This window comes from Neopsephotus bourkii, unplaced genomic scaffold (assembly GCF_033783945.1).
Source record: "Neopsephotus bourkii isolate Nb327-2 ecotype Australia unplaced genomic scaffold, CSIRO-AGI_Nbou_v1 NB_379, whole genome shotgun sequence".
Taxonomy (NCBI): Eukaryota; Metazoa; Chordata; class Aves; order Psittaciformes; family Psittacidae; genus Neopsephotus; species Neopsephotus bourkii.
Window position 1 is genome coordinate 636,194 of NW_026900884.1, and position 26,612 is coordinate 662,805.

General features: G+C 37.2%; 1 protein-coding gene across 2 annotated transcripts in view; it reads left to right on the plus strand.

The window, feature by feature from the left end:
* TBC1D12 (TBC1 domain family member 12) overlaps window positions 1-26,612 on the plus strand; it is a 47,049-nt gene that overhangs the window by 17,512 nt on the left and 2,925 nt on the right. The window contains exons 2-12 of one of the 2 annotated variants that reach the window (XM_061348961.1): window positions 1,036-1,159; window positions 7,539-7,595; window positions 14,726-14,841; window positions 16,496-16,578; window positions 18,174-18,291; window positions 18,864-18,970; window positions 19,599-19,679; window positions 22,311-22,405; window positions 23,189-23,260; window positions 25,148-25,276; window positions 25,577-25,686. In XM_061348961.1, the coding sequence (XP_061204945.1) occupies window positions 1,036-1,159; window positions 7,539-7,595; window positions 14,726-14,841; window positions 16,496-16,578; window positions 18,174-18,291; window positions 18,864-18,970; window positions 19,599-19,679; window positions 22,311-22,405; window positions 23,189-23,260; window positions 25,148-25,276; window positions 25,577-25,686 (1,092 nt within the window). The remainder of the gene's footprint in view (window positions 1-1,035; window positions 1,160-7,538; window positions 7,596-14,725; window positions 14,842-16,495; window positions 16,579-18,173; window positions 18,292-18,863; window positions 18,971-19,598; window positions 19,680-22,310; window positions 22,406-23,188; window positions 23,261-25,147; window positions 25,277-25,576; window positions 25,687-26,612) is intronic. The other variant, XM_061348962.1, reaches the window with a different exon arrangement.

The window sequence follows — 26,612 nt, forward strand, 5'->3', positions numbered from 1 at the left end:
CAAGAGACACTTTTCTTGTGCACAAACATTACTGCATTCATTTTGAGAAGAAAATGTATTTTAAAATAAAGCAAATGCTTTAAGTGAAGAGTAAACCTGGGGATCTGTCTTTCAGAGGAGGAGCGTGAACATACAAGGTTTGCTAGTTAGCACTGCACAAAAATATCTTCAGATGAAAATGCTCCATATTCTGTTTGCTCAGAGGTCAGCTTGTAAGCGTCTTGAGAAATAACCTTACAGACTACTGAAGTTTTAATCCCTCTGTGTTACTAAGTTTCTGGAAAGTAAATTTCAGTATTTAGAATCAGTGTGCTCTTTCATTTTCAAGGCTGTCATACAGCATGCTCTGTGGGAGCTTGTGGTTGGAGTCAAATAGTACAGCTGTGTATGTAGACAAATGGTTTCTAATATGATCTTGTGATTGTTGGCTTTCTAAGAAGTAATGGAGCAGTACAGTCATCCCACCCGTGTGAGTGTAGTTGCTTTAGGCAGTGGCAAAGGTTATCTACTAAACTGAAGCTGTGTGCATGTTCCCTGGTTTTCTAGTCCATGCTTATGGAATTTGAAGGTGTGAAGAAAATGTGAAGGTTTCAGAAAATATTAGCAGAAGCGGTAGTTCACTTGGGATTTTTTGGTATATATAATTTACACAGTGATTTCCAGCTATTTTCTTTTCGATCTCCGAATAGCTCCGTAAGATACACTAAAACAAACCACAGACAAAAGTCTGAGAGCTGTTGCATGCTGCTAACTTACATGTAAGAAAATACCTAGTATTACTAAAACAGCTTGGATATTGCATAAAGTACCTTATAATGCAGAGGTAAAATTGAATGTTAAGTGTAAATATTAGCAATAAAGCACCTTTAAAAAGCTCCTCCACCTGATAAAGTAAAAGAGAAAGCTAAGGTAGCACACTATATATTTGCGGAGAGATCTCTCCAGTGGTGATCTTGGTTTTAAGAAACGTACGTGGGTACAAATATAATTTGTTTATGTGCTTATAACAAAAAGGAAACTCTCCTCTCTTTTCAGAAATTTTTTCACTAAAAGGACAAAGGAACTCAAGCCTGCTGCCCAAAGTGCTCCTGGTTGGAAGTTGTTTGGAAAAGTCCCACCCAGAGAAAACCTTCCAAAAGATTCCAAAATTATTCAGCAGGTGAGTAAACATCCCACAACTCTAGGTACAAAACTTATAAAAATTAATGTATAGGTATTGCAGTTCTCTGCTGTTTATCTCCATGTTGTTACTATACAACTGTAGAGTGCGCTGGGAAGTATTTGTCTAAAGAATAGTAGTTACTGAGTTTGGGTTTTATAATTTTCTAGTATATTCTTCAGTACATTTCTTCTTGTAAAAAGGTGATACATGTTCAAAAAGTGTTTAAGCTGTTCCAGAAAAGAAATCAGAACTTGTCTTAATTTCCTGTAAAAACTGCCTCATTTAATGTGATATGCTGCTTTATTTTATTTATTTATTTTAAATAGTAAAGTGATTGTGAAATACTGTTTTTTAATCTAACTCTTCTTTGCATAGTCCTTCTTGCCTGGAAGACTTACTGTCTGGATGACTTACTGACTGGGTAACTTGAGCAACAAATTGCATAGAATTCTGAAACATGTAATCTTGTTTCATTTAGACTTTCAATCTCACTCAAGATATTTTTGTTTCAAAATAGTAATGTAAATTGAACTTGTTTTGGAGTTACTAGGGTACTACAGAAAGGTAATTCTGATTTCCTTCCTCTAATACAAAGTTGAACTTAATGTATGCATTCCTAGGGAGCCTGTCTTTAATTTGGTAAAATAATAATGAAACATCATAGTCTTTAAAGATGAGGAACTGGTAATGTATCATTAACGTAATGTTAACATGTAGTTCTTAAGTTGAAAGATTTGTTGATGTAAGAGATGTGAATATCCCTTGTGTTGGTTAAAACAGTAACTTGAATCTCTTGAGAGCTGCTTTCCCTGTCTCCTTTCTTACATTCTCTGTAAGCTGATGTATTTGACAAGTGCAAATGGCTGTGAATGAAGCAGTGTTCAGCCACCTTCTAGAAAGAGCTTCTTAGTGAAAAGGGCCTTTTGGGAGCAACTAAAGTGGAAAGGGAGGGTTCTTTTTGAAGGACTTCAGTGTAATGGGACTTGTCACAATAAAATGTAGGGAATGATGAGATTACAGAAACTGCAATCTTGGGGGTTGGACTAGATGACATTTAAAGGTCCCTTCCAACCTAAACTGTTCTATGATTTACTGTGAAGTAAATGGAATGCTTTTTCAACATTTTCAAATACAATTTTCCTTATTTAGATTGTTTCCATTTTTGGGTGGGAGAGGGCAAGTCGTGTTAGTTTACTTGCACATGAATGCTGTTGGCTTTGTGCTATGAAAATACTGTAGTAAAAATCCAGATTTCTCTTTCATCCTGAGAAATGGACAGTATGCACAACACTACCAGTCATAGAATCATAGAATAGTTAGGGTTGGAAAGGACCTTAAGATCATCAAGTTCCACCCCCCCTGCCATGGGCAGGGACACCTCGCACTAAACCATATCACCCAAGGCTCTGTTCAACCTGGCCATGAACACTCCAGGGATGGAGCATTCACAGCTTCTCTGGGCAACCCATTCCAGTGCCTCACCACCCTTACAGTCATCTGCTTCCCATTTTCTAGTAATGAAGATGTTTTTTCTGTAGACCAAGTCACCTGCAGAAATAATCTTAATTTCTTATTCTGTTGGTCCTCAGTGTCAGTTTTTCTTTTAAACTGTAGCGCTAACCATGTTTTTTTTAACTTCTCCAAAGTGTTCAAAAAGCAAATACAATAAAACAGTGTATTGTCTTTAAACGTGATTGAGTTGATCCTAGCCACTAGTCATGTGGTTTGTGTATAATGTTTGCCAGATTATTGGATTTATATAATCTTGAGTAATGTGTCAGTAGTAGCTAATATTTTTAGCTTTTAATTTTATCTAAAGTATGCATGGTCTTTAGATAAAGTATCATGAGGTTAGATAACGCAGTTATCAGAGGGGATCCAGATTAATGTTAACACAGAGTTAAACCTACAATACCTGAGACAATTTAATTCTTAAATTGAGAGATGACAGTAATGTCTCTATACCTAACATACATCAAATGTCTTGCATGTGTGCTTAAAAATTACAATGTAGCTCCTTGTACATATGCCTTTGAAGAAAATCCAGTGTTTTTCAAGAATGTTCAAATTTACGAAACTGGCAGTGGGTTAGAACGCATATAGACACATATGGTTATTGAAGATCAGTGGAAAATACTATCTTCACTTTCTGAATGGCTGACTGAAGTCTCTAGACTAAATTCCTCACTCTGCAGGAGAATAAATGGAAAGAATATAGGCAAGAATGCAGTTATGAGGCCTTTAATCATATTTCTGTCAACTTCTTAAAGTAATACTGTGAGCCTAGCAAAATATTTAATATCCTACATGGAATGTCTCTAAAACTGCCACTTTGATTTTCTAAATTGAAGTCAAAGGATCAAATTGAAGTAAAAGTTTATGATCTGAAATATAAACTCTGTATATTCCCCCAACTTTTTTAGGTATCTATGGTCAGAACAATGGCTGCTCACTGTTTACCATCTTTTGTAAAATGAGCTTCTAGGTGTAAGATGATGCAAGTAGAATAGGCTTAAGCTGTAGGCAAGCTGCCTGCAAGGGAGTTTATGGTACATTATTATTAGCAACAGTTATGGCATTCTCCATGGTTAAACACAGTTCTGTGACTTTACTGATGCCAATAGCCAGCCTTGGGAGGGTGCAAATAACCACTTGATTAAGGAAACTCAGTACTGAGTCAGCATCCTTCAGATGAAGGATGAGGTCTTGAGAAGCTCTTTTCGAGGAAAACATAACTTTTGACAGGAAAAACTTCATAATGAATAGGAGAAGGAAGTCTTTAGGGTAAGGGTAATGCTTATATCAAAGGTTTATAGCAATATTTATTAGTAGGACTTTCCTGTTAGTAAACCAAGAAAAAAAATTGCATCATTGTAGATTTATAGTCAAAAGGTTGGTAGAACTCACATGCCCTGTTGTATCCTGGCTAGCGGAAGCCTCCTTTGTTACCTTCATTTTGGTAAGGATGATTTAGTAAATTGATAATTACATTTAAGTGAATGCTTGTGGCTCCTAATCACTGTCAACTGGAAATTGTTGTATATGCCTCTCCAGACAAGTCAGCTGGTAATTCTAATATCTTGAGTAACTTCCAATAAAATCTGGAAACTGAATTTGGGATACTGTTTCAGACATTTTTCAGACGATGATGCTAGCCAGCTCTGCCTTTAGAGACTGTCTAATGAATATTACTGTAAATAATTCCTTTGCAAGTTTCTTAGCATATGTGGAAGATGATAAATCTTTTTGCCAAAAAGCCACCTGCAGGGCTTGCCTGTCTGGGGAGATGGCAGTGTCCCTTGCAGCTGTGCTGCCATCAGCATGCTGTCGGTGAGATGCTCTAGTGCAAACTGGGTCAGAGGCTGAAAGTTCTTGGCAGCTGCATCTCCCTGCTCGCAGCTGCTGGCACGCTTTGCTCTCCTTGGATTTAGAGCTGCCCAAGCAGGATGTGATCGAGGCCAACTCTTTTGCTGGACATCTCCCTCCTCTGGGCTTCCTTCCTTCACTGTTTTTTAAAAAGGGAACTTAGCAACTCCTTAGGACTGCAAATGTCAAATGCATTTGATGGTTTTAGGAAGTGTGCCTTTCTTCATGAACTGCAGCTAATAAAACTGGCTATTATAAGAAGTATGTGATCATTAATGATCATTCTAGTAAATTATTTTCAATCTGTACAGAAATCCGCTTTAAGTTAGACTGCTGAAACATTTTAATACAGAAGCATTTAAAGGAGAAACTGACTTGTAGGCTGATTTTGGTGTGTATTGACTGAAGTCCAAGTTCTTTTTAAAAATGCAAGCTCAATTTCACTTTTTATGCTTATAGCTAAAAGAAAAGAGCTTTTAATCTATAATTAAAATGATTCCAAAAATCAACTGATTAAGATTAGCTCTTGGTTTTATTAAAGCAGTCTTGAATACTTATTAATTTGTTTAAAGCAGTACAGTGATTTGATTTTTTTTTTCCTAATATGCCTGAATTAAACTCAAAATATGGAAATGCACATGGCAACATAAAAAGAAGTAAAACATACACTAACTTTATCAGCTATTTTAGCAAAGTACTGTCAATGGCAGACTTAAATTGGGGGGAGGGGCAGAGCTTATTTTCTACGTAAATCTGATGCACCATGAAGAGCTTGCAGTGATTTACAAATTATTCCTTATTCAGAAGTGATGCGTCTTTCAAAAGCTGCCGTGTTGCATACAAAATGTAAGGTATTAATTTCAGACGGTCTGTCAAATAGTGATGCCGATTTTGATGACTGGGTCACTGTCCTATAACCTCTGAAAGTATTTGAATCTCTCTCAATATTTTGAGAAAAAAAAAAAAAAGTACTTAAGGGTTGAAAAGCTTAATGATTCCACTTGCATGTGTTTCCAATGTCGTTGTCTCCAGTCCGAGTTCTAATGGAGAAATTGCATTCACCGAATCAGCAGAACTCCCATGGTCTCCCAGGGACAACTTACTGGAGTTTTCTCTTCAGAGGAATGGATGTATTTTGGATCAGTTTTCATGTGACTCAGACCTTGTAACTTGCAATAGTAACTCTTCCCTCCGGTTTTTGTTATTTTGATTTAACAGCGGAGGAAGCTCTTGATGCTTAAAAGTGTATATGTCATGTTTGTCAACAAATCTAAGGGCTGAATATCAGCATGAAGTAGGTAAATACAGTGCTAGATGCTTTTTCACAGGGTTGGTTCTTAAGTAGATTGTTATCTAGATAGGCTGGCTCATCTTGCACTTTTACCAGAGAAAATAGAAAAGCAAGACTTCTGCTGTTTAGCAGATATGGGGTAGAAATGGTAACATTGGTTAACAATGGTTGGTAACAAACTGCCTTGAAACCAGGACAATAAGTCGGGGTATTTGATCTTGCAAGGACCAGTGTAACACCTGAATAACAATTTCTATACTAGCAGCAGTGAAATGTCTGTGATGGTTTTCCTTTGTAGACAGTGTAGCAGTCAGATTTTCAATAAGTGTTCCTTATCTCTCCAGAGTCACACATGTAGTCAGTAAACTGCTATGCTAAAGATAAACCAAAGACATTCCCCAGTGTTTCAGGCTTTTGCAGGATTATCTTGTCAGTAAAATGGTAATGAAGCTGGTTGGACCTCAGTGAGACAAATGCCTCCTTTTGTTTGCACAAAGGATAGAAAATACACTTCAGCTCCAAGTAACATGGCTTACCCAGCTTGGTAAACTTGTCAAAACTTACCAAGTTTGACTTAATTTTTACCAAAGAAAACCTCTCAAGGAGAACTTTTCATGATGGCTATGCTGTGCTGTGCTGGTGGCACAAATGCATCTTCAGGGGAGTACTCTACAATGAGCATGGATGGCATTAATGTTTTGAAAACACCATGGAGGTGTTGACTGCTGATGTGAATTCTTCTGCTTGCTGGTTTTTTGTGTTTTTTTGGTTTGTATTTTTTTTTTTTTTTTTAGTCTTTGAGGTCAAGTACAAAGAGTATTGAAGCGAACTTTCACTTCCTAGAGCTTGAGAAGGAACGCATAAGCGTTGTATGTAATTTCATTTCTGTCCCTGGAAGTTCCTGGGTTTTGGGGAAACAAAGATAGAAACAAATTGATGTAATTAAAATGATGGAATGTCTTTGATTTGATGGGACAATTTTTTTTTTCTTGGTCTTCTGTATCATCTTTTTGATGGGATTCCTCCCTCTCTATTGGGCTTTTGAATTTCATTAGCAAAGGATGGCACAAGTGAAAATAATGGTGGTGGTGGCGTTTTGGGGGTTTTTTTGTTTTTCCTCTTAAGTGAGCTTTTGAGGTTGAGCAGGCTTGTGCTTGTGAGTTTGAGGGCTTGTGAGCTAACTAGCTTATAGGTAAAGATCTAGTTGGGTGTGAAATGCAGTCTAAGATGAGCTGAAGGAAAGCAAGGTTTTCAAGATGTGTTTTTGGAGCAAACAGTTTCTGTTTCGTGTCATCCTGTAGACAAGATATAATTCTTTTTAACAGCTATCTTATAAGGCTAATGTTTAAATAAGTATAACTTTTATGGGTGACTGGGACTAGTGAGCAACAGTGTATCATACCTTTTGTTATGCACCTGAGAACTGCCACAGAAAAAGATTGCCCTTCAGGCAAAGACGTTGATTATAGAAAATATAAATGTAAATTAAAACAGAAAAACCAGTCCAATAGATGTCTATACACATTTTGCACAAGTGGGAAGTCTTTGTATGTGTTTTCATATATTTTGAGGGCTGAAGAACAAGGAACAGACACATCTATGTTTCTTCCAACATAGAACATAGATATGTGTGAATTTAAATTTTGGCTTGCATGTTGCTATATTGTAATGGTCTTTTTAATTTATTCACTAAGGCTTTGCTTCTGTTTTTCTCATTAGGATGACAGTACTGGCAGTCTTGCGTCAATATCTGCTCTCAGTCTATTAAACACAGGGGTATGAAATTTAATATATATATTTTCTTTTAGTTATATGCAATGCCGTGCATGGGACTGTGTAGCACTCATTAAAATAGAACAAACATCACATTTTCACAGTAGCATGAATATTTTATGGAACTAACCATCAACTCATTAGATATCATTAGTAAACAAAGCAAACAAACTTCACACATGAATCTCACTAACAGCTAAAAGTGTTTGAGTATTACTGTTTATGTTGCATGTTCTTGAATAGCAGAAAATAGGTAATGCTAGAGCTTGATAGTAATTTACTTGTATTTGCTGTGCCTCCTTGCTTAATGATAAAAGTTGTTAGAAGGCCTAATTTATAATACTTTTGAACACCTTGTGTTAGCTTTGAAAACTGGTATCTTTTTTTTTCCCCTAAATTATACAAGCTATTAACACAGAACACACAGTGGCACATCAGAACTCCAGATGCTTTTAATCACTATTTCTAAAATGAAACTGGAAACCTAGAAAAGCGTAGCTTTTGAAACATTTGTTATATGTTATGTCTTCGGTTTGCTGTGACTGGTATCCATCTGAAATTAGTCCAGTGCACGTCTCTTACTTTGAAAACTTTTAATGTAATCCCACACTCTATGTTAAACTGGAAAGGTACAAGTTGGCTTTTTAGTTCTGTGGATCCGTTAACTCTGGCTTTGTGAAATAAAGCAGTAATGTAACTGCTAGTTGATATTTGATACCTATGGTTCGTGGTACATGGTCTGGCCACTCTCAGCTTTTCTTTATAAGTGCCCAAAGCCTGTGGCTTCATACTCTTTGTAAAGAACAAAAGGTGGAACTTGATGCAATTTGTTAAATATCCAGTTAAGGAAAAAATAAACAGTTGAAGATGGATGGCATTACTTTGGAAGGCTGACGTAGAAAAACTCATGTCTGGCTGTTCTCTTGCACTGTGTGAAGATTAGTATTTTTCCCTCCTTCAGTATAGGTTCTTCTTGTGTCACCTGCAGGTTGCAGAAGAATGTACCGTTCTGTCTGTCTTGACAGCATCTGGCATTTAGTTCTGGGAAAATGTCTAGTTTATGACTCGAGTTTTTCAGTGACATCTACTCTTGCTATGAGCACTTCTTTTTTATAATTACCTTGTAGCCAGTGCTAGCTCAGCAATTTTAACATTTAACCTGGGACACACACAATGGCATGAGAGCGAATCCTTATATGTTAGTAGAAATTCTTTTTACATAAACTTTGTATTAGCTTTATTAGGGTGATGTAGATGAGCGCCCTCCTAGGCGGTTCTGTTAATGCTTCCATTTGTAGATGATCAGCCCTGCTTGAAATGAAGGGAAATAATCTTTCTGATGATATTTCTACTTAACTGTACAACATTGTGGAAGTAATCATATAGATGTTTCTAGAGGCCTACCTGCTTCACAGTTGAACATGTGTGTGAAGGGGAGAGAGGTTTGAAACCCCTTGCAGAATATATGGCAATCCCCATTGTTTGCTCAAAAAGAAGTAATGACTGATTGAATAAATTCTGTTTCAGTACAAGGCTTGGAGTTTTAGGGGAGTAAAGCATGTCAAAAGAAATTGTCATACACAGGGTGCATGTTTTGTTTAATTGGAGTATTAGTATGCCTTGATGTCTACTTTAAACTACAGGCAATCTTTAAGGTAGACAAGATGAATTAACTTTATCATTTTCTCCTCTAACATAACTAAAACATAATTGGATATGTAGTGCTTAATCTGTACAACTGGTACTTTCAGGACTCTGAAGACTTCACAGGCCTTGTAATCCAAGGCTTTTATCACTCATTTCCAGTTCAGCTTTTGTTGTTGGATGCTCAAAACTTAGCCCAGCAAGATGCACATTAAGTTTCATGGTCAATATTTATTCCTTTAAAGCTCTATAATTCAGGCATTGTAGATGCAGGTTTGTCTTCTAAAACGGAATCATTATGTGCACACTTACTTAAGTGCTTTATCCCCCTGAGCATACCCTACTTAAGGTCATATCTAATGCTTTTGGAATGCTGCAATGCAGCTGGTTTTTCTTTCTGTAAGGTAGTTCCCTAAGATGCTGGAAGAAGCAGCTATGGGCAATTACACATATGTTCCATAGTGCAATCCAGTACTGTTTAGAGATATCTAAAATAGCTCTCAGTGGTCTAGCTGTCCTATATGGTGGTTCTGAGGAAGGAAAAGAAAATAAACTTTAGTTTTGTATAGTTAAAAATAATATTGGTGTATCTTTATCTTTTCAAGCACAAAGGCAGGTTATAAGCAAAGGATTTTTTCCAGCCTCATTTACCTGTTACCTGTCTGTAGGTTAATAGGCTTATCTATATTTCTGCAGGAATAAATACTGGAAATACAAGTCCCTCCGCATATTGAAGTGCTCTTAAATATATCGTCACAGTGTTTTTCAGGAAAAACACACTTTTAGCCTGTTAACAGGTTAATTATTGGCAGTAGATGAGAGGGTGCAGTTTCAGATTTAATAAGGTGATAACTATGCTTACTTTCTATTAAAGCTGAGATTGATTTGTCTTTGGGCTTGTGAAATGTTCTGCAACTTTCAGTAAGTACCAGGTATGCTGCAATATTTTCACATTTCCTAAGCTACAGAAACCATACATGTAACACTTCCACAATATTTTTTTTTTTTACATAGTCTTGAATCTTAGCTGTCAGTTGTTCTGTCCTCTGTCATATGCCCTGAATGTTAAGCATTTGACAAGACATTGGACTTGAAGCTGTATTTCACCTTGTTACAGAGGACTATTAGCTCACATTTTTTGAAGTTAAATTCTGTATCAGCTCAAGCTTTTTATCCCATGCCACGAATTTTAGGTTCTGTATCAAATGCATGTTTAAGGCTTATTGAATTCTTTACATCTAGTCCTACAAAATATTGCAGAAAAAGAAGGTATTTTAGTTGCATAAGTTAGTGGTTTCAATGCATGTCTGATGGTTCTGGAATGTAATCTTCAACTAAGTTTCCTAGAGCACAGGCTCCTTGAGGAGTAAGCATCTTCCATTGGATAGTTCTGATGCTTTGTAATGTATTTAGTCTTGGAGATTGTTATGACAGTTTGAGCCTGAAGCTATTTTGGTCTCTGCCTAGACTCTAGTAACAGTTTTCCTTCTCTGTTCATGTGTTCTTTTCTTGCAAAACCCAGCTGTTCATGAGTTTACTTGCTTTCAGAAACACAGTTGGGTGATGAGTTCTGCTTATGTGGAAATCCCCCCTGAAGATTTTAAATTTCCACTCCTCCCCATGCCCCAACCTCTTTGTCTTTCACTGTTTTTTTGAAATAGTGTATCAGTTCTTAGCATGTACAATAGCCAGAAACACCAGCACCATTCAAGCATGTTGTTTGTAATAAAAAGGTGAGAGTGGCTTCATCCCCTCCATCTTGCAGTGCTTTTATTATTTAACTTGAATCAGGTGTGTAGGAATGTGAAAAAGGTTGTTACTATTTGAGTTTCCTCATCTCTGACAACTAATGAATTTGATTTTTAGTCTCCTGTTATGAAGTACTAGAAAATATGGAAGTAAATCAGAACTTCTATGCAAGTATATGAGGAATGGCATTGCTACTCTACTGGAGCCTGGATGTTGACCTCCAGGGTACTATCACAGGATACGTTACTAAGTTAAGAATGTGCTGGGGTATCCAGAGGTATAAAGCATGACAGAAGTGCCTAAAATGTCTCTGGTTTTAAGTGGAATGAAATTTTAGACTTAAGATATATACTAATTAGAACAGAACTCTATGAATCCTGTATGTCCAGTTCTCTGAGATATTTGTTTGAATGTGCCAAATCATGTTGGATGCATATTATTTTCCAGTCAGTAGTTGTCATGAAATTACCCTTCAGGAGAAAAATATGTTCTAGGGAATTTCTATAACCACTGGTTTTGGCCAGAGATATAGAAATATTTAGAGCAAAGTTGTATTTAAGAACAGTTGGCAAGTAACTTGTAAGTCATTGTGTTTACAAAGAATTAGGTTTTTAATGTGAATGTACGTATAAATGATAATAGCAAGCAGTTGCTTGCTCCTTTTCTTTCCAAGGTGCATATTTGGACTGTTTTTGAAGACAGAAAAGCAACAGAGCTTCTCCTCTAGTTGAAGTTGTGGGCTGGGTGCTTTAGATTTGTGTTTGTCTTTCCAGGGCACTAATAAAATGATATACCCAATAAGAATTTTGGTATACTGTCATGGGGCAGAGTGTGATACAGTGGTAAAAGGGTGGATAGCTGGAAAGGTAGCTGAAGACTTTGGGGTTAGGGGGTTGGAAACCACTTCAGAAGGTACCAAGAGTGTTCCAGAACCATTCTTTGGCTTGTTTTGTGGCGATGCAGTCCCCTTTTCTCATCAGTTGAACTATTGTTTTCTCTCCCGCATACTAGAAAACAGAAAGCGGCAAGAAGTTCAAATAACTCCTCAGGGTCTGAAAGGTGTTAGTAGCATATAATGCGTATGGCCTTAATGCTGTGAACATACCTGATCTCCTCTGATCTCTGAAGCTAACAGGTAGGGCTTGATTAGAGTGTGGATGAGAACCTACTTGGGAATACCAGAGTGGAGTCTCCATCTTTGGTTATACTAAAAAACTGGATGAACAAGGCCCTGTGCAATTTGCTGTAGTTGACCTTGCTTTGAGCAGGGAGGCTGAACTAGAAGATCTCCAGTGGCCACTTCCAATCTCAGTGATTCTGTAGTAACCCGCTTGAGATGCGATTAACATGACACCATTGAGGTTATATTTTTCAGATCATTCAATGTATTACGCCCAATGTGGAAGAACAGAAATTTTGTTAAAGATCATTAAAATGGATAGAGTACGGAGGCTGTTGATCAAAAAGCTTTAAGTCACCTTAGTGCGGAACAAACACTTTGTAACTTCTCTGGAAATCTCAGGCTGCATTGTCATAGAGTCATAGAATAGTTAGGGTTGGAAAAGACCTTAAGATCATCCAGTTCCAACCCCCCTGCCATGAGCAGGTACACCTTCCACTAAACCATGTCACCCAAGGCTCTGTCCAACCTGGCCTTGAATACCGCCAGGGATGGAGCATTCACAGCTTTCCTGGGCAACCCATTTCAGTGCCTCACCACCCTTACAGTAAAGAACTTCCTCCTTATATCCAATCTAAACTTCCCGTTTAAGTTTTAACCCATTACTCCTTGTCCTATCACCACAGTCCCTAAAGAAGAGTCCCTCTCCAGCATCCGTATAGGCCCCCTTCAGATACTGGAAGGCTGCTATGAGGTCTCCACGCAGCCTTCTCTTCTCCAGGCTGAACAGCTCCAACTTTCTCAGCCTGTCTTCATACGGGAGGTGCTGGAGTCTCCTGATCATCCTCGCAGCCTTCCTCTGGTCTTGTTCCAACAGTTCCATGTCCTTTTTAGGTTGAGGACACCAGAACTACACAAAATACTTCAAGTGAAGTCTCATGAGAGCAGAGTAGAGGGGCAGGATCACCTCCTTTGACCTGCTGGTCACGCTCCTTTTGATGCGGCCATGGATTCTGTTGGCTTTCTGGGCTGCGAGCACACACTGCCAGCTCATGTTCATTTTCTCATCAACCAACATCCCCAAGTCCTTCTCCACAGGGCTGCTCAGAATCTCTTCTCTGCCCAATCTATAGCTGTGTTCCCATTGACCTTTATGGGCTTTTAATCTGTAAAAGCTCTAAATTTGTCAGCTCTGTTTCTATAATGCTGTCAACAACCACTGAATATGCAAAGTCCTGTGTTTCTCCCTGGAGGAACTAATGTGTACAAGAAGCTGTTTATTAGGTGTGACGTTCATTTGGAAACTATTTCTGGAGAAGATTTAGGTTTGATCAGAAAGATACATGGCTGCATTAGTAACTGTGTGTGGGTTTTTTTGTTACTTTGGGGTTGTTTTGTTTGTTTGGTTTTTTTTTTAATTTTTGGTGATTAAGACATCAGATATTTTGGTTAGTCTGGGGCTCAATTTACTTACACAATTATTAAAGCAATCGATGTGGAAGAACAAACTGTCTTTAGATAAAAAACCACTTATGCAAGTTAGAGCTCAGTTGGCTGTGCTTAAGAATACAGCTGTGTGATCTGTGGAAGTACATTAGTAAAGTACCTTAATTTTGTTGCCCGATAAAGATTTTTCAGGTCTTAGTAGACTTGCAGAGTAACTCTTATTTAGCCTTCATGCCTAAGGAGAGTATGAACCCATGAGCTACTTTGGTTTAGGGATAAGTTGGAAGTCTTCTCACAAATAACCTTTTAAGATTTGCTGGCTTGTAAGAATGGGTTTCCAAGTAACTTGGCAGGGAATTTTTATTTACAGATTCTAAAAAAAAAAGGGAACATGAGATTTGACGTTTTCATGTTCCTCTGTCTAGCTTCTTTCCTAAAGACTGTCTCATATTTCTGTTTTGTAGAGTTGCTTCTGTGGAAAAAGGAATGGGATTCTTTTGTTTTTAGAATGTGTATTAAGGGCTGTTAAATATTTCTTTCTAAGTAGATTGCATGTGTTAACCTCTGAGAAAGAAATGATGTGAAAAAGACTTGTAATATAAATATTGTTATATTTTCACTGACTATAGTGGAGATAGCTTTAGATAGTGTAGGTTTGATGGTCTTCCTAAAGGCTTCAGAAACCTGAGGGCTATCAGATCTTAAGGGAAGAGACATACATTCTTGGTTAGTGGTTTGTAGTGGTGGTTTGGGGTTTTTGTTGGGGGGTTTTGTGTTTTGGTTTTGTGTGGGTTGTTTGTTTTGATTTTGGGTGTTTTGTGGCTTGCTTTTCTGTTGTCAGCTTCATGTATTGCTTCAGTAGACTTGTGCACTAGCTAGTTTGGCATGATTATGGAAATTTTATAATTAACTGGTCCTCGGATGCTCAGTAGTCATACTGAATTAGAGTAGATCAAAGGTTAAGTTGGTATAAGAAAGTGCTTTCTCATTCATAATAGCAGTCCTGCAAAGCTACACTATTTTGCTATAATCAGTTTCAGCTTGTAATGTTAGCTCCTTGTGTCTTTAATTATTCAATATTTTAACATTATTAAATAAGTGTTAGGTAATATGCTTACTAATTAGAAGTGTGGCTGAAAGTTGATATGTAATTTTTATCAATAATATTGTTCAGGAATATGAAGCACGGACAGGAAGAATGTATAAACCTCCACCCCCATCAGCAAGACGTAAAAATATTGAATTTGAACCACTTTCAACTACTGCTTTGATTCTGGAGGATCGACCAGCGTAAGTATGATCCTGCTGTGGAACTGATGATGACTGAATTCATTAGATATACTTCTGATATGCTAAACTTCACTAGTTTTACGTGAAAGTATCACTGGATTAGTCCGTCTCAACTAATAGCCTAATACCTTCAGAAGAACCTTTAAGTACATTACAGCCTACATGAGGAATTCTTTCTCGCCATGGCTTTAGAATAGAGCCTGGGGCCACCAGTCTGTTGGCTGCTGTATGTCATGGCTGCCTGTGGCACTGTGGTAGGCATCCTTAATCAGGAAAATTTCCGAAGAGTTTTCGTGGATTTCTTCACTGCCATTTCAGTGTGCACTCCCTTCTGTTTTCCCCATTCTGGATACGTAATCTCCTAGACCAGACAGGAAGACTTAACAGTGGCAGTTCTCACTTCAGGAGACCTGAGCTTGGCTTACCAGAGGAGTTTTTTATAAAGGAAAAGCAAAAGAATCAGGCACTTAAAGCAGGAGTGGGAAGAATTTCCTTTGGAACCTAAGAAATACCTTCCAAATTGCACCTTGAGAAAGCTTGTGATGTTACTGTTAAATGTTTGCTCTAATTAATTCCAATTAGGAAATGGAAAATAGAACGTGTAGTGTTTCCTTCAGTATTCTCTCTAGTGGTATATAAGCTCATTGCTATGATGATTTTTTTGAAATGCATTATTTCTTTTGATAGAGTGAGATATGCAGTAACTGTTTTGCTGATGCTTTTCTGTACTTTCAAAATATCACAATTCACAAACTAACATAAGTATGTTTTTACAAGTGACACTACTTGTTTTAAATTGGAGTGTCATGCCAAATGTGTAATGTGTTGCCACCATCTCATCCTTAAAGATATATTCTGTTCTCTCTGTCACTGGAAATACAAGTAAAGGGATCTTTTCTGGGTTTGGGTTTTTTTTTTTTTTTTTTTGTTTGCTTGATTATTTAGGATTTATTTTTTTTTATATTAAAATCACAAAACTGGCTTCTGTTTATTTTGAACCAAAGTAAGCTAGAGATTGGGTAAGAGACTGAGACTAAACATTGTGTTCTGATTTGTTTTGGAATAACTGCTTGGTCAAAAGGAAGTGTGTGTTTGGCAATTTGGGCATTGCTGTCCAGCCAAAAAACAAACACATTTTGAACTTGCAGTACTGCAGCAAGCTTCGTTAGCTTTAGCTCTGACATAAATATGGATCTGCCCTTTCTTCTGTTGGTATTTTCTTTTGTGGGAATTTCAAAGGAGTATCTATAATGAATAAAAACATTTACCTTTTATTGAAAATGTCATAATAGATTTCATATGAACAAATGGAGTATTGATATACAGTGACATTTAATGATTAAAGTATGCATGTCCAGAAATGCATTGGAATAAATAACTGTGGAATATCAGTATTTTCCTGATGTCACTTCTTGCAAACTTAATTTGGGCATCACTCTGGATTTTCAACAAATGTAAGAATCCTGCTTTGGGGGAAGCTGTATGAGAACTAATAAACAGAAGCAGTAAACATCTAGTAGTTTTCTACTGCTGTTACTGAAGCACTTGTAGTGTGACAACTCCAAGGCTCAGACAGAGGCCAAATTAAAACCTGTTTTGAAATGGTTCAGAATGTCAGTTGTGTCTGTTGAATTCATGAACACCTTGTTTTCAGAAATCTTCCTGCCAAATCTGTGGAGGAGGCTTTACGTCACCGACAAGAGTATGATGAGATGGTGGCAGAGGCGAAAAAACGAGGTATGTTAACTGCCAATAACCAGTATAATTCTTTTAACTGTGCAGCAAAACTAGGGCAATTTCTGGCTGTTCTCAGGCTGGTAGGTACAATAAAGAACAGCTTTGTTTAGTATCTGGGTTATTGTCTGGTACACATGTGCACACAGTTTACATCAAAACTCAATTATCAGTTTGTTTTCTTAGCCCACCATAGTAACTTAACGATTTATTTTTTTTAACTACCTATGTAATGTGATCAGCTAGAAACTTTCTGCTTACTTGGACTCTTTTTTGTCTTTTTCCAAGCTGTGTTGCTACAGTTGCCACTAAGAGCCAAAGTATAATAAAGCTGACAGCTTAAAGAGCTGGCATTCTTTTCAGGAATTTGACATTGATTTCAGTGTGAAGACAGATGAAAACTTCGTTGAGATCGATTTTTTTTTTTTTTTTTTTTTTCCCAGCCACCTGTAGCTGTGTGAGCCCTCCTAGTCCCATTAGATATGTTTAATTTAAAAAACAGGTCTGTAGCATCTGGTACTGTGTCAGTCTCTGAACAGTTGTTGAAAGGATTTCTGTAGTCTTGTGCCTAGTATTCAGGGAATAAGCTGTTTCAAGAATCTGTGCTGAATGTTTTACTTGGGCTGTTGTCAGAGTTACAAGCTTCTGAACTGATTGATCCTCTATGGATCTGTGGCAGCTTACTCTGAAAGATGTAATAAGAAATCCAAAGCATTTGACAATCCGTTTCACTCTTCTCTTGTGGTATGCATCTTGTAAGTTGTGGGCTGTGTTCTGTAACTGCATCTTTTGAGGGTCAGGCATGTGTAGCGTTTTAGTATATGTGCCTTAGTATTCCTTAAATTAACTATTGCTACACACACACAAAGCTTCAGTAAAAACTTAATGAAGCTGATCAGCTGTGTCAGTTTACCAAGGATGGTGTGTTCATGCCATTGATGTTTCTAACGCATGCATAAACAGAAAATGTCTTGCAATTTCACAGTGGTTCTTAGTGATACTAAGATAACACTGCTCTGTCTTCCTTTAACCATTTCAATAAGCAGATCTATAAATGCTTCTTTTTAACAGAAGGCAGAACACACTTCTCTTTTCAGGATTGTGGCTTTGTCTTGGATCTTTAGGCCCTCTTTCCAGAAAAGCCAATACATAATCCTTTTAGATGGATATTTTAGTAAAATCTGAATATTCTAAAGGGGTGTAGAATTACACTTTTGAGTAATAATTTCATCCATAATTCTTGCTGTTTAGTCTAAGAAGTATGTAAAGTTTAGGCAGAATATGGTGTGAAATTCATTACAGGAAAGACAGCTTGATGTGCTTGCGTTTTAGTCATTCTGCGTACTGCAGAAAAATGCTGTGAGTTTTCTAGATAGATTTTTTTTTTTTTTCCTTGTCCAAATGGATGTGTATTTGAATAAATTAAAGACAGCTTAAATTAAAAAGTTCCTGAGAAACACACCTACAGTCAACAGAAATAGTACCAGCAACTGTAATTTACCTTTGATCTTTCAGACATTTAAATAATTAGATAACAGCTGAATTATTTACCTAACAATTTATATACACTAATGTGGAATTATTAATATGTCTAACAGAAATTAAAGAAGCACATAAAAGGAAAAAAATAATGAGAGAGCGTTTCAAGCAAGAAGAGAATATCGCTAGTGCTATGGTGATTTGGGTCAATGAAATACTACCTAACTGGGAAGGCATGTAAGTAAAGTTCTGTTATGTAAATCTTCATAGAATGGTTTGGGTTGGAAGGGACCTTAAAGACCATCTCGTTCCCACTCCCTGCCACAGGCAAGGACACCTTCCACTAGATCAGGTTACTCCAAGCCCCATCCAACCCAGCCCTGAACACTTCCAGAGATGGGGCAGCCACAGCTTCTTTGGGCAACCTGTGCCAGTGCCTCACTACCTGCAGAGTGAAGAATTTCTTCCTGATGTCTGAGGCAAATGAGGCAAGGCTGGCTTGTTTCTGTTCTAAAAACAAAGGACCCACATGCCTTATTTCATTTTCCTTTCTGTTTGGTCAAGAAGTCAGTTTTTGTTGCCATAGCGTAGTGAGAAGTCATTACAGCACAACATGAAATGTGCTTTCTGGGACCTTCACGTTTTGGGGTTTCTTTTAGTGGGGTTTTAGCATAAGCAGAGATCCTTGAATATTGATTTTGGAAATAGCATGTATTTTGCTAGTAAGTTGCCCAGTGATTTTTATAAAACAAGATGTGCAATATGTGGCCTTTTAACTTGTTTTTTCTTTCCCTGCTTCCCTATCTTAGGCGTGCTACCCGAAGAGTTCGAGAGCTGTGGTGGCAGGGATTACCCCCACGTGTACGTGGGAAGGTTTGGAGTCTAGCTGTGGGAAACGAGTTAAATATCACTCCTGGTATGTCTTTACAGTCACATTTTAATGCAAAATTAAGTTGGTTAAACTTTTGTTAAAAAAAGTAAAAATCAGGGTATATTTGCTTTTTAAACGACTGTAGTTTGTAACTTTAGGAACTGGTCTTTTTACAGTTAGACATAGTCTGGTAACTAGGATGGAAACAAGGATCAAAACCTGCTTACAGAAGTATTTTTGTCTTAAAAGAGTTAAGGTAGTACTCCTCCCCAAAAAATTAATTTTTATACCTAAAATTGAGAATTTGTAGCTTTGCTTTCTTAAGAGGTGGAAAAGGGAATTGCTTTATTTTATAACTAATGATTTTGATGAACTTGGAAGTGTTCTAACCTATTCAGAAAAATAAAAATCTGAATTAAGACATAATTTCCCTCATGTAATTGCATGATCACCACAGAAGAAAGCATAACACAGTGCACACTATAAAACCATATGCAGTGGTACTCCAGTGGTTAGTGGTAACCATCTAAATAGATTCTCCCCTTTCCCCTGGTGGCTAAGCTGAAACCAGGCAACAAAACCAAAGGCAAAGATACTTCGTATGCTTTTATTTTGGACGGGTGCTTTTCTTACTTATCTCTTTTGGTTTTGGTTTTGGTTTGCCTTCTCACAGAACTTTATGAAATCTTCTTGTCAAGAGCTAAGGAAAGATGGAAAAGCTTCAGTGAGACGAGTACTGAGAATGACATCGAAGGTGGGTTCTCCTGAATACTAGATAGCCTCCTATTCACTTTTACAAGCCCAGGAAGTCCCACAAGTTCAGCTGCAGTTGCAGCATTAGGAACACTTAATTGGAAGTGCTCTCAGTCATTCCCTACTTAAATGTTCGCTTTCTTATAACAAGTCAGTGAGTGAGGAGCTTAACAATATTTACTGTATCAATAAAAGATGCATTCAAATACTGCATGTGCTAGTTAATTTTCAAATGAATGTGTTTTCTTCTGAATTCCTGAAATACCAGAGCTAAGCTCTCATGAAATTTTTAGGTGAAATACAAAAAGAAGAAAGGGGTAACTATAGTATGGTAAATACTATTGCTTCATTCTGCTTAGATGTCTGAGTTTGGGGATGTCTCCATAATTTGGGGAAAGGAAAAAAAAATTATTCTCTTTGTTTGTGGAATTGAGAGGTGAAGAATGAAGAAACTACACGTTTTGTATCCCACTTGGGTTTCCTTGATTGCCCAGATGGCCTTTTCTTCCAGATCTATTAAGTAGGGAAGTTAGCATACTTATATTATAATGGAGTTTTATCTCTGGCATACTGCTGTCTCCTGTGGGTATTCTTTCTGTTAAAATAGCATCGGTGATGATATATCTTTGTTATAAATGTTAACTCCTGCTGCTGTTAACAGTTACTTTTTTTTTAAAAAACGCTGTCTTCTGTGATTCTGTCAGTACCAGGTGCTATGAAATTACTTTATTTGAGTTGGTGTCTTTTTGGGGGAAAGAAAATGGCATTGTAATGCAAGAAGTACTTCTTATTTGCACTTGCCATAGCCAGTCCTGACTAACTGGCTACTCTGTAAATTATGTGTGTCTTCCTTATGCTAGCCCCAGGACTCATCTAAAGCTTGTCTTGAGATGAACTGTTTGTAAAGAAATTCTGTGTGTACATGACTGAAAATGTGCTTATGCTTGGAAAACGTGTTTGCAATCCCCCTTGGTTTGTGGGGTGGCTGTTTGTTCTTTTGTTGTGTGGGTGTGGGCTGACTGTGGGGAAAGCTTGGTAATTTGTTTATTTTGGAAAGGTAGTGGTTCTGGATGAGAATGAAAGGGGGAAGGGCCCGTTTTTATTGTGTCAGATGTTCTGGGAAATGTAGTAATGAGGGAAAACTTAATAATAGGATTTTCATTTCTGGTTGAAAAGGAAGCCAACATGCTGTGTTTATTACTAATCTTTAGTAGCAAAGTCTTGGATGATCAGTTATTTTAGCCTCATTTAACGTACTTGAGTAGTTCTGAGGGTTTTTCCTGTTCAAATATCTTTAACTCTTTTGGAGTTCACAGAACTTAATTTCTTGTATAAATCTGGAGTTTCTTGCGCTCCATATCGTAGACTCTCAACTTCTTTGGGAATCACTAAATGGATACTGCCCCAAATGAAATATTCCCAAATTATCCAATATAATGCTTGTTCCTTTTGAAAAAGATAGGAAGGATTAAGCAGCAGTTCTTGCATGCACTTTTTTTTAGATTGTGTATGTTCTTTCACTGTAATAATAATTGCCTTCTTTCTCTCAAAGTCCCACTCACTCCTGAAAGCAGCTATTGTAGTTCTAGGACATCTGGAAGGAAATGTTGCTTTTCAGGCTTCAGCAGAGCAGGTTCTGTTTAGCCAGTTCATCAAATCCTGTGATCTGCTTTCCAGAGGGGTCTTGGCTGCTTTAAGCCCTCTGAAAGAGCCTTTTCTGCAAGTGCCACATATATTTTTCTCCTTGCTATCACTAGTATTTGCATCATGTCGCTATGTAGAGAATAGAAGAGGTAACTCAAGGACCAGCTGATTTTCTTCTGGAGGTTCTTGAGTGAATGCTGCCTTCTTTCCTACCATTTGAAGAACGGTGATGCAAAACTTCCACAGATCTGGGTGGTCACTTCTGGAAACTTCAGTGAAGTTTCTCTGTATTTATAATCTGTAGTTACCTTCAGTCTAGATGGAATATGAGGAATGCATGACTTTGGAAGCAATACGTCTTACTTTGCAGGTGAGGAAGTACTGTCTTCTTGTGATAATGGCGTAATTCATCGTTTTCTTCCCCTCTAGTGTACTTTACATAGCATATTTCAGTACTCCTGGCTGAAATGAACCACCAAATGAGCTGATCAAGAATTAAAATTTGAAAAGTGAGATCTCACTGTATTGTGTTTAGATCAAGGGCAGTGCTCTCACACTGTGGTCTTGAACAGATTTAGTAATTGAAGTCACAGTAGAAAGAGAGAAAAGATGGTTTTGAGGACTGGTCTGGGCAAAGTTCAAATTCTGGTGAATGCAAGGCTGGATAGAGTGTTATACAGAATTAAAAGGTAACCTGCTGGTTTTAAGTCTGAAAGGTGCAGAGGTGTATGACTTGAAAACAGAGTGAGTAGACAGGTAGTAATTACTGATAGTTTCCCTCACTTGTTGGAGTTAATGGCATATATGAAGTATCAGTGGACAGTTCTAGATGTTGAAGTATAGCACTGTAGAAGTGTCCTTCAAGAATTGGAACTAGGTAACTTTTTTTCTCTTAGATGCTAAAAGTCTTTATGTGCCTATGGCAGTTTTATTCTGAAGTCTGTAGAATTTATCTATCAGTTTTAATAAGTGTTGGTTTTGCTTGCAGATGCAGGTGCATCTGTTGCTGACCGCGAGGCCAGTCTGGAGCTGATTAAGTTGGATATATCACGCACATTTCCATCCCTGTATATTTTCCAGAAGGTAAGATTTCTGTAACTTTAGTTACAACAGCTTTAAACATCTGAATAGTTACACAAGAAAAGAAGCCTAGCTGGATAAATATGGAATAGTCTCTAGAAGTTGTTTGTATAAATAAAATATTTGTATAAATAACAAAAGTAAGATAAACATTTATACATGCAACATCATGTTATGAGTTTTGTTGTTTGCTTTTAGTTTCGTTTTTAATGAGAATAAAGTAGGGACACTTAATGATGGTCTGTGAGTCTTTCTGTCCTGGAAAATACTGCATGTGATTCCTATTAATGCGTATGAAATTACATGCAAAAATGGGAATATTCTCACTGCTTCTATGGAAATCTTGATGCATTTTAGTACACACTTGCAGGCTTTATGATTTTTGTATAGATCCAATATATGCACACACATGTATATAAAATAGCATGCACTGTTGTAATATAGTAACTTGTATTACTAAGTATTAAAACATCCACTGTCTCTGTAAAGGAAAAAACAACCCCTGGATGTATATCAGATATCCTTATTTTTCATTAGGTACCTGTTTCCAGTGAAATACTTCATTGGATTATTGTTCTGTTACTTTAACATCTCAAAAACATGCATGGTAATGATTAGAGTAAAACCTGATATTAGCCTAGATGTGAACAAAGCGCCAGCTCAATTACATCTTGAAAAACTTAATACTGGCTTGCTATCTTCCTGTATTTATAAAGTGATTTTGTAAAACCTTTTAAACTTTCTCCTTTTTTTTTTTCCCCCTCTTCCTCCCTCCCCTTATATCAGGGTGGTCCTTATCATGATCTCCTGCATAGTGTTTTAGGAGCATATACATGTTACAGACCAGATGTGGGATATGTAAGTATTTGCTGTAAGATGCTTATAACATGGCAGATAAGCTTAAGAAGTCATGTAGTAGAGTGTAATAAATATCTAAACTTTATGCTATTAGCACTTAAAAAAATCAACTTTGGCACTGACTAATTTCATAGCAGTTTCAATGATGGTAATTAAATAGCTGAAAATGTACTGAATGTTAAGGACGAGTATACTATCGGGCTTGCATGGAAAACTGAATGAAATGTGTTCACAAGGCATTACAGTTCTGACATGAGTGTCTACAGGAAACAAACAAACCCATCTGCAAACAAATGGAAGTAAACTTCAAGTGGGCACTTAATCTGTTTGTCCTACTGTTGCTCCCACTGCTGTGATTTCCTTAGTGATACTATCATCTTCACTACTGCACATCCTAAACACAGGAACTCCTTATTGATGTCTTGTCAAAGATTAATTGCTCAATCTGAGTTCAATGAAGGTAAGATTGGTTGCAGCAAACATTACTGTGGGTATAAAAAAAAGCAACCCCAAAACCAACCAACCAAACCCCACCCCCAAAAAACCCAACCCATAAAAAACTGCCAAAAAACCCGCAACCAAACCAAAAAAAACAAGCATCTTTCTGAATGTTGTCAGCTTACAGAAGCAGTGAAATAACAGATGCTTTGTTTTCTTCTTTTTCTTTCTTTGTTTTTGGGGGTAGCTAGGAACACCTTTCACAAGCTCTAATCACATCTGGGCTAGAAAAGAACTTGAGTTTTAAGTCTGTCCCATGCAAAAAAGCATTGGTTAGCACAGGGTGTGTTTTCCTGTCTAAATCAGACATCTTGGGACTCTGCACCAATATCTGGTTGATTTTTCATGTTCAAATGTTTTTAGCCCTGAATTCTGTCATGTGTGACCTCATTTTTGGAGATCCTCCCATATTCTTTAAGTGAGATTACAAACTGCAGGTTCTGAGACTGCTTGGGCCAAGGGTGGAGTTTTAAAAGGCAAATAAGTAATTTTTCATGGATAGGTCTTCTCTTTTTGTAATTAGGAGCACAGCTAGCCTGGATGTTTTTGATAATGGAATTTTTTTTAAATGTTAATATGGCAGTGAATTTAATGTAAACTATCCCACAAAAATTGAAAGCTGCTGGACTTTTCTGATGCATATCAATACTCTTTTCCCTAGCTGGTTTAAGTGAGTGCATTTTTTTTTAAATGAGGAGCAGGCAGCATAAGTGCCTAGAAACGTCAGAATAGTCATAATTGCAGTTGAAATTGGTAAAATTAGTTTTAGTATTATGAGTATTCACATCATCAGTTAACAACTACAAGAATAAATGTTTTTCACTTTTATTGCAAGCTGAAGTGTTTTTTGAGAGAGTAATCATGGAAAAATGTAAACTTGCATTGTAGCTAACCACTGAAAGTAATTTTATGTATATGAACGAATACTGTTTGGAAAGTGGAAAGATACGTATTGACTGTTCTGAAACAGAATTTTGTCTCAATTCCAACATATCTGTCTGGGCCTAAACTGTCCCATATGTGAGGTTTTTCTTCATGTCTGCTTTTCCCTTAGCTTAACAGTGAATTTAAGGCCAAGTTCTGTCTCATGAGCCCTGCATCCAGCCTGTGTGGTTTTAATTTTCTTGCATTCCAAGTCCCGAGGACTAGTGAACATGTGACCTCCTGGAACTTCCATGAGGCACTGAAAACCTGCATCTGAAGAAACACTGTTTCTTGCTGAAATCAGATTCACTGCATGCATAAAATTATCCATGTTGTTTCTGTTCATGTGGAAATGTTATGCAATTGTATTTGATATATGCAGACTGTAAATATTTGCATTTCTAAAGATACAAGGTGTACTGAATCTACTCACCTACGTTTGCCCAATGCTTTTCCCACTTGAAGGTACAAGGGATGTCCTTCATTGCTGCTGTGCTCATTCTCAATCTGGAAGAGGCAGATGCTTTCATTGCCTTTGCTAACCTTCTAAACAAGCCATGCCAGCTGGCCTTTTTCCGTGTGGATCACAGCATGGTATGCACAGTTTTCTGGTTTTGAACCATAACATTCTTTTGACTTGAAGTATTGATGACTTCCTTTTGTTCTATATAATAATGGATAACTTTAACATGTGGTTACAAAACTGAGAACACCAGATACTAATCCATAAACACATTCTACTGTTTTGACTTTTCCTCTAGAAACACTTAATTGTTGTACTTAGCACATTGTGACTTCTTAGTATATGTTGACATCCTCAAATCTTGGTGGGGGTTTATGTTACTTTAAACATTCTTTTGATGATTGCTTATGAGGTACTTTACTATTCTACAGATGCTGAAATATTTCGCAGCCTTTGAAGTATTCTTTGAAGAAAACCTTCCCAAATTGTTTCTTCATTTCAAGTCATACAGTCTTACTCCAGACATATATTTGATAGACTGGTGAGTGCAGAGAACATAGCAAAACTAACCTTGGAACTGTTGGAACACCTTCCTTTTTGCTGTAGGTTTTTCAGCAACGGAAACACAGCATACAAAAAGCATTTTGTACGTGCTTATGTACCTTAGCTTTCTAGGTCTTGTGAAATTGTGGTGAACTGTTTTGTGAAACCACAGGTCCTCTGGCAGGATTCAAACTTTATGAACTGGGATTAGGAGTGACATCTGTTCAGATAGAAAATAAGACATGCAGGAGTCCTGTGTGTCTCATTTTCTTGTTGCTGCATGTAAGTCAGCTATATGTAATGTAAATAGGGGAGAGGGTGCTACTACACCGTAGTTGGCTTGTGACTTGATGAAATGAGCATAATCAGCTATGGAAAAATGTATGAATGTAGGAATATAGGCTTTAAAAGCAGGAGGGTGAAGCTTATGACCTGGTTTGGGAAGGAATAAAATTGGAAATAGAGCGAACATTTTTAAGTAATGAACATTCCAAAGCAGAAAGTATCAAACTATATTTATGTGCTTGTAACCGAAGGCAGTAATGCAAGCACATGAAGTGTTTGTAGTGCTGCTAGATATGGAATGTATATTCATAACTGTGAGTGTGTAAGTATGTGCTTTAAATAGGATTATTATATGGGATAGAAGTTTATAATACATTAAGTTGAATTGGGTTAAATTAATATAAAACAGTCATGTCATCTGAACTTCAGCTATAAGATGCATCTTATAGGTAAGCAGGAGTAAGTCTCAGCAGGAGCAGGTTATACAGTAGCAGCATTGTGTCAGGAATATGCTGCAGTCCTGAGAGTTTAAGTAGATGGAGACAGATAGATATGTTGCAGAAATAGTGCTGCTGTACAGAGTGTTACAATATTCAGCTTCCAGTCACCTGTGAGAAAGTCTGTGGTAAGGAGTGTTCT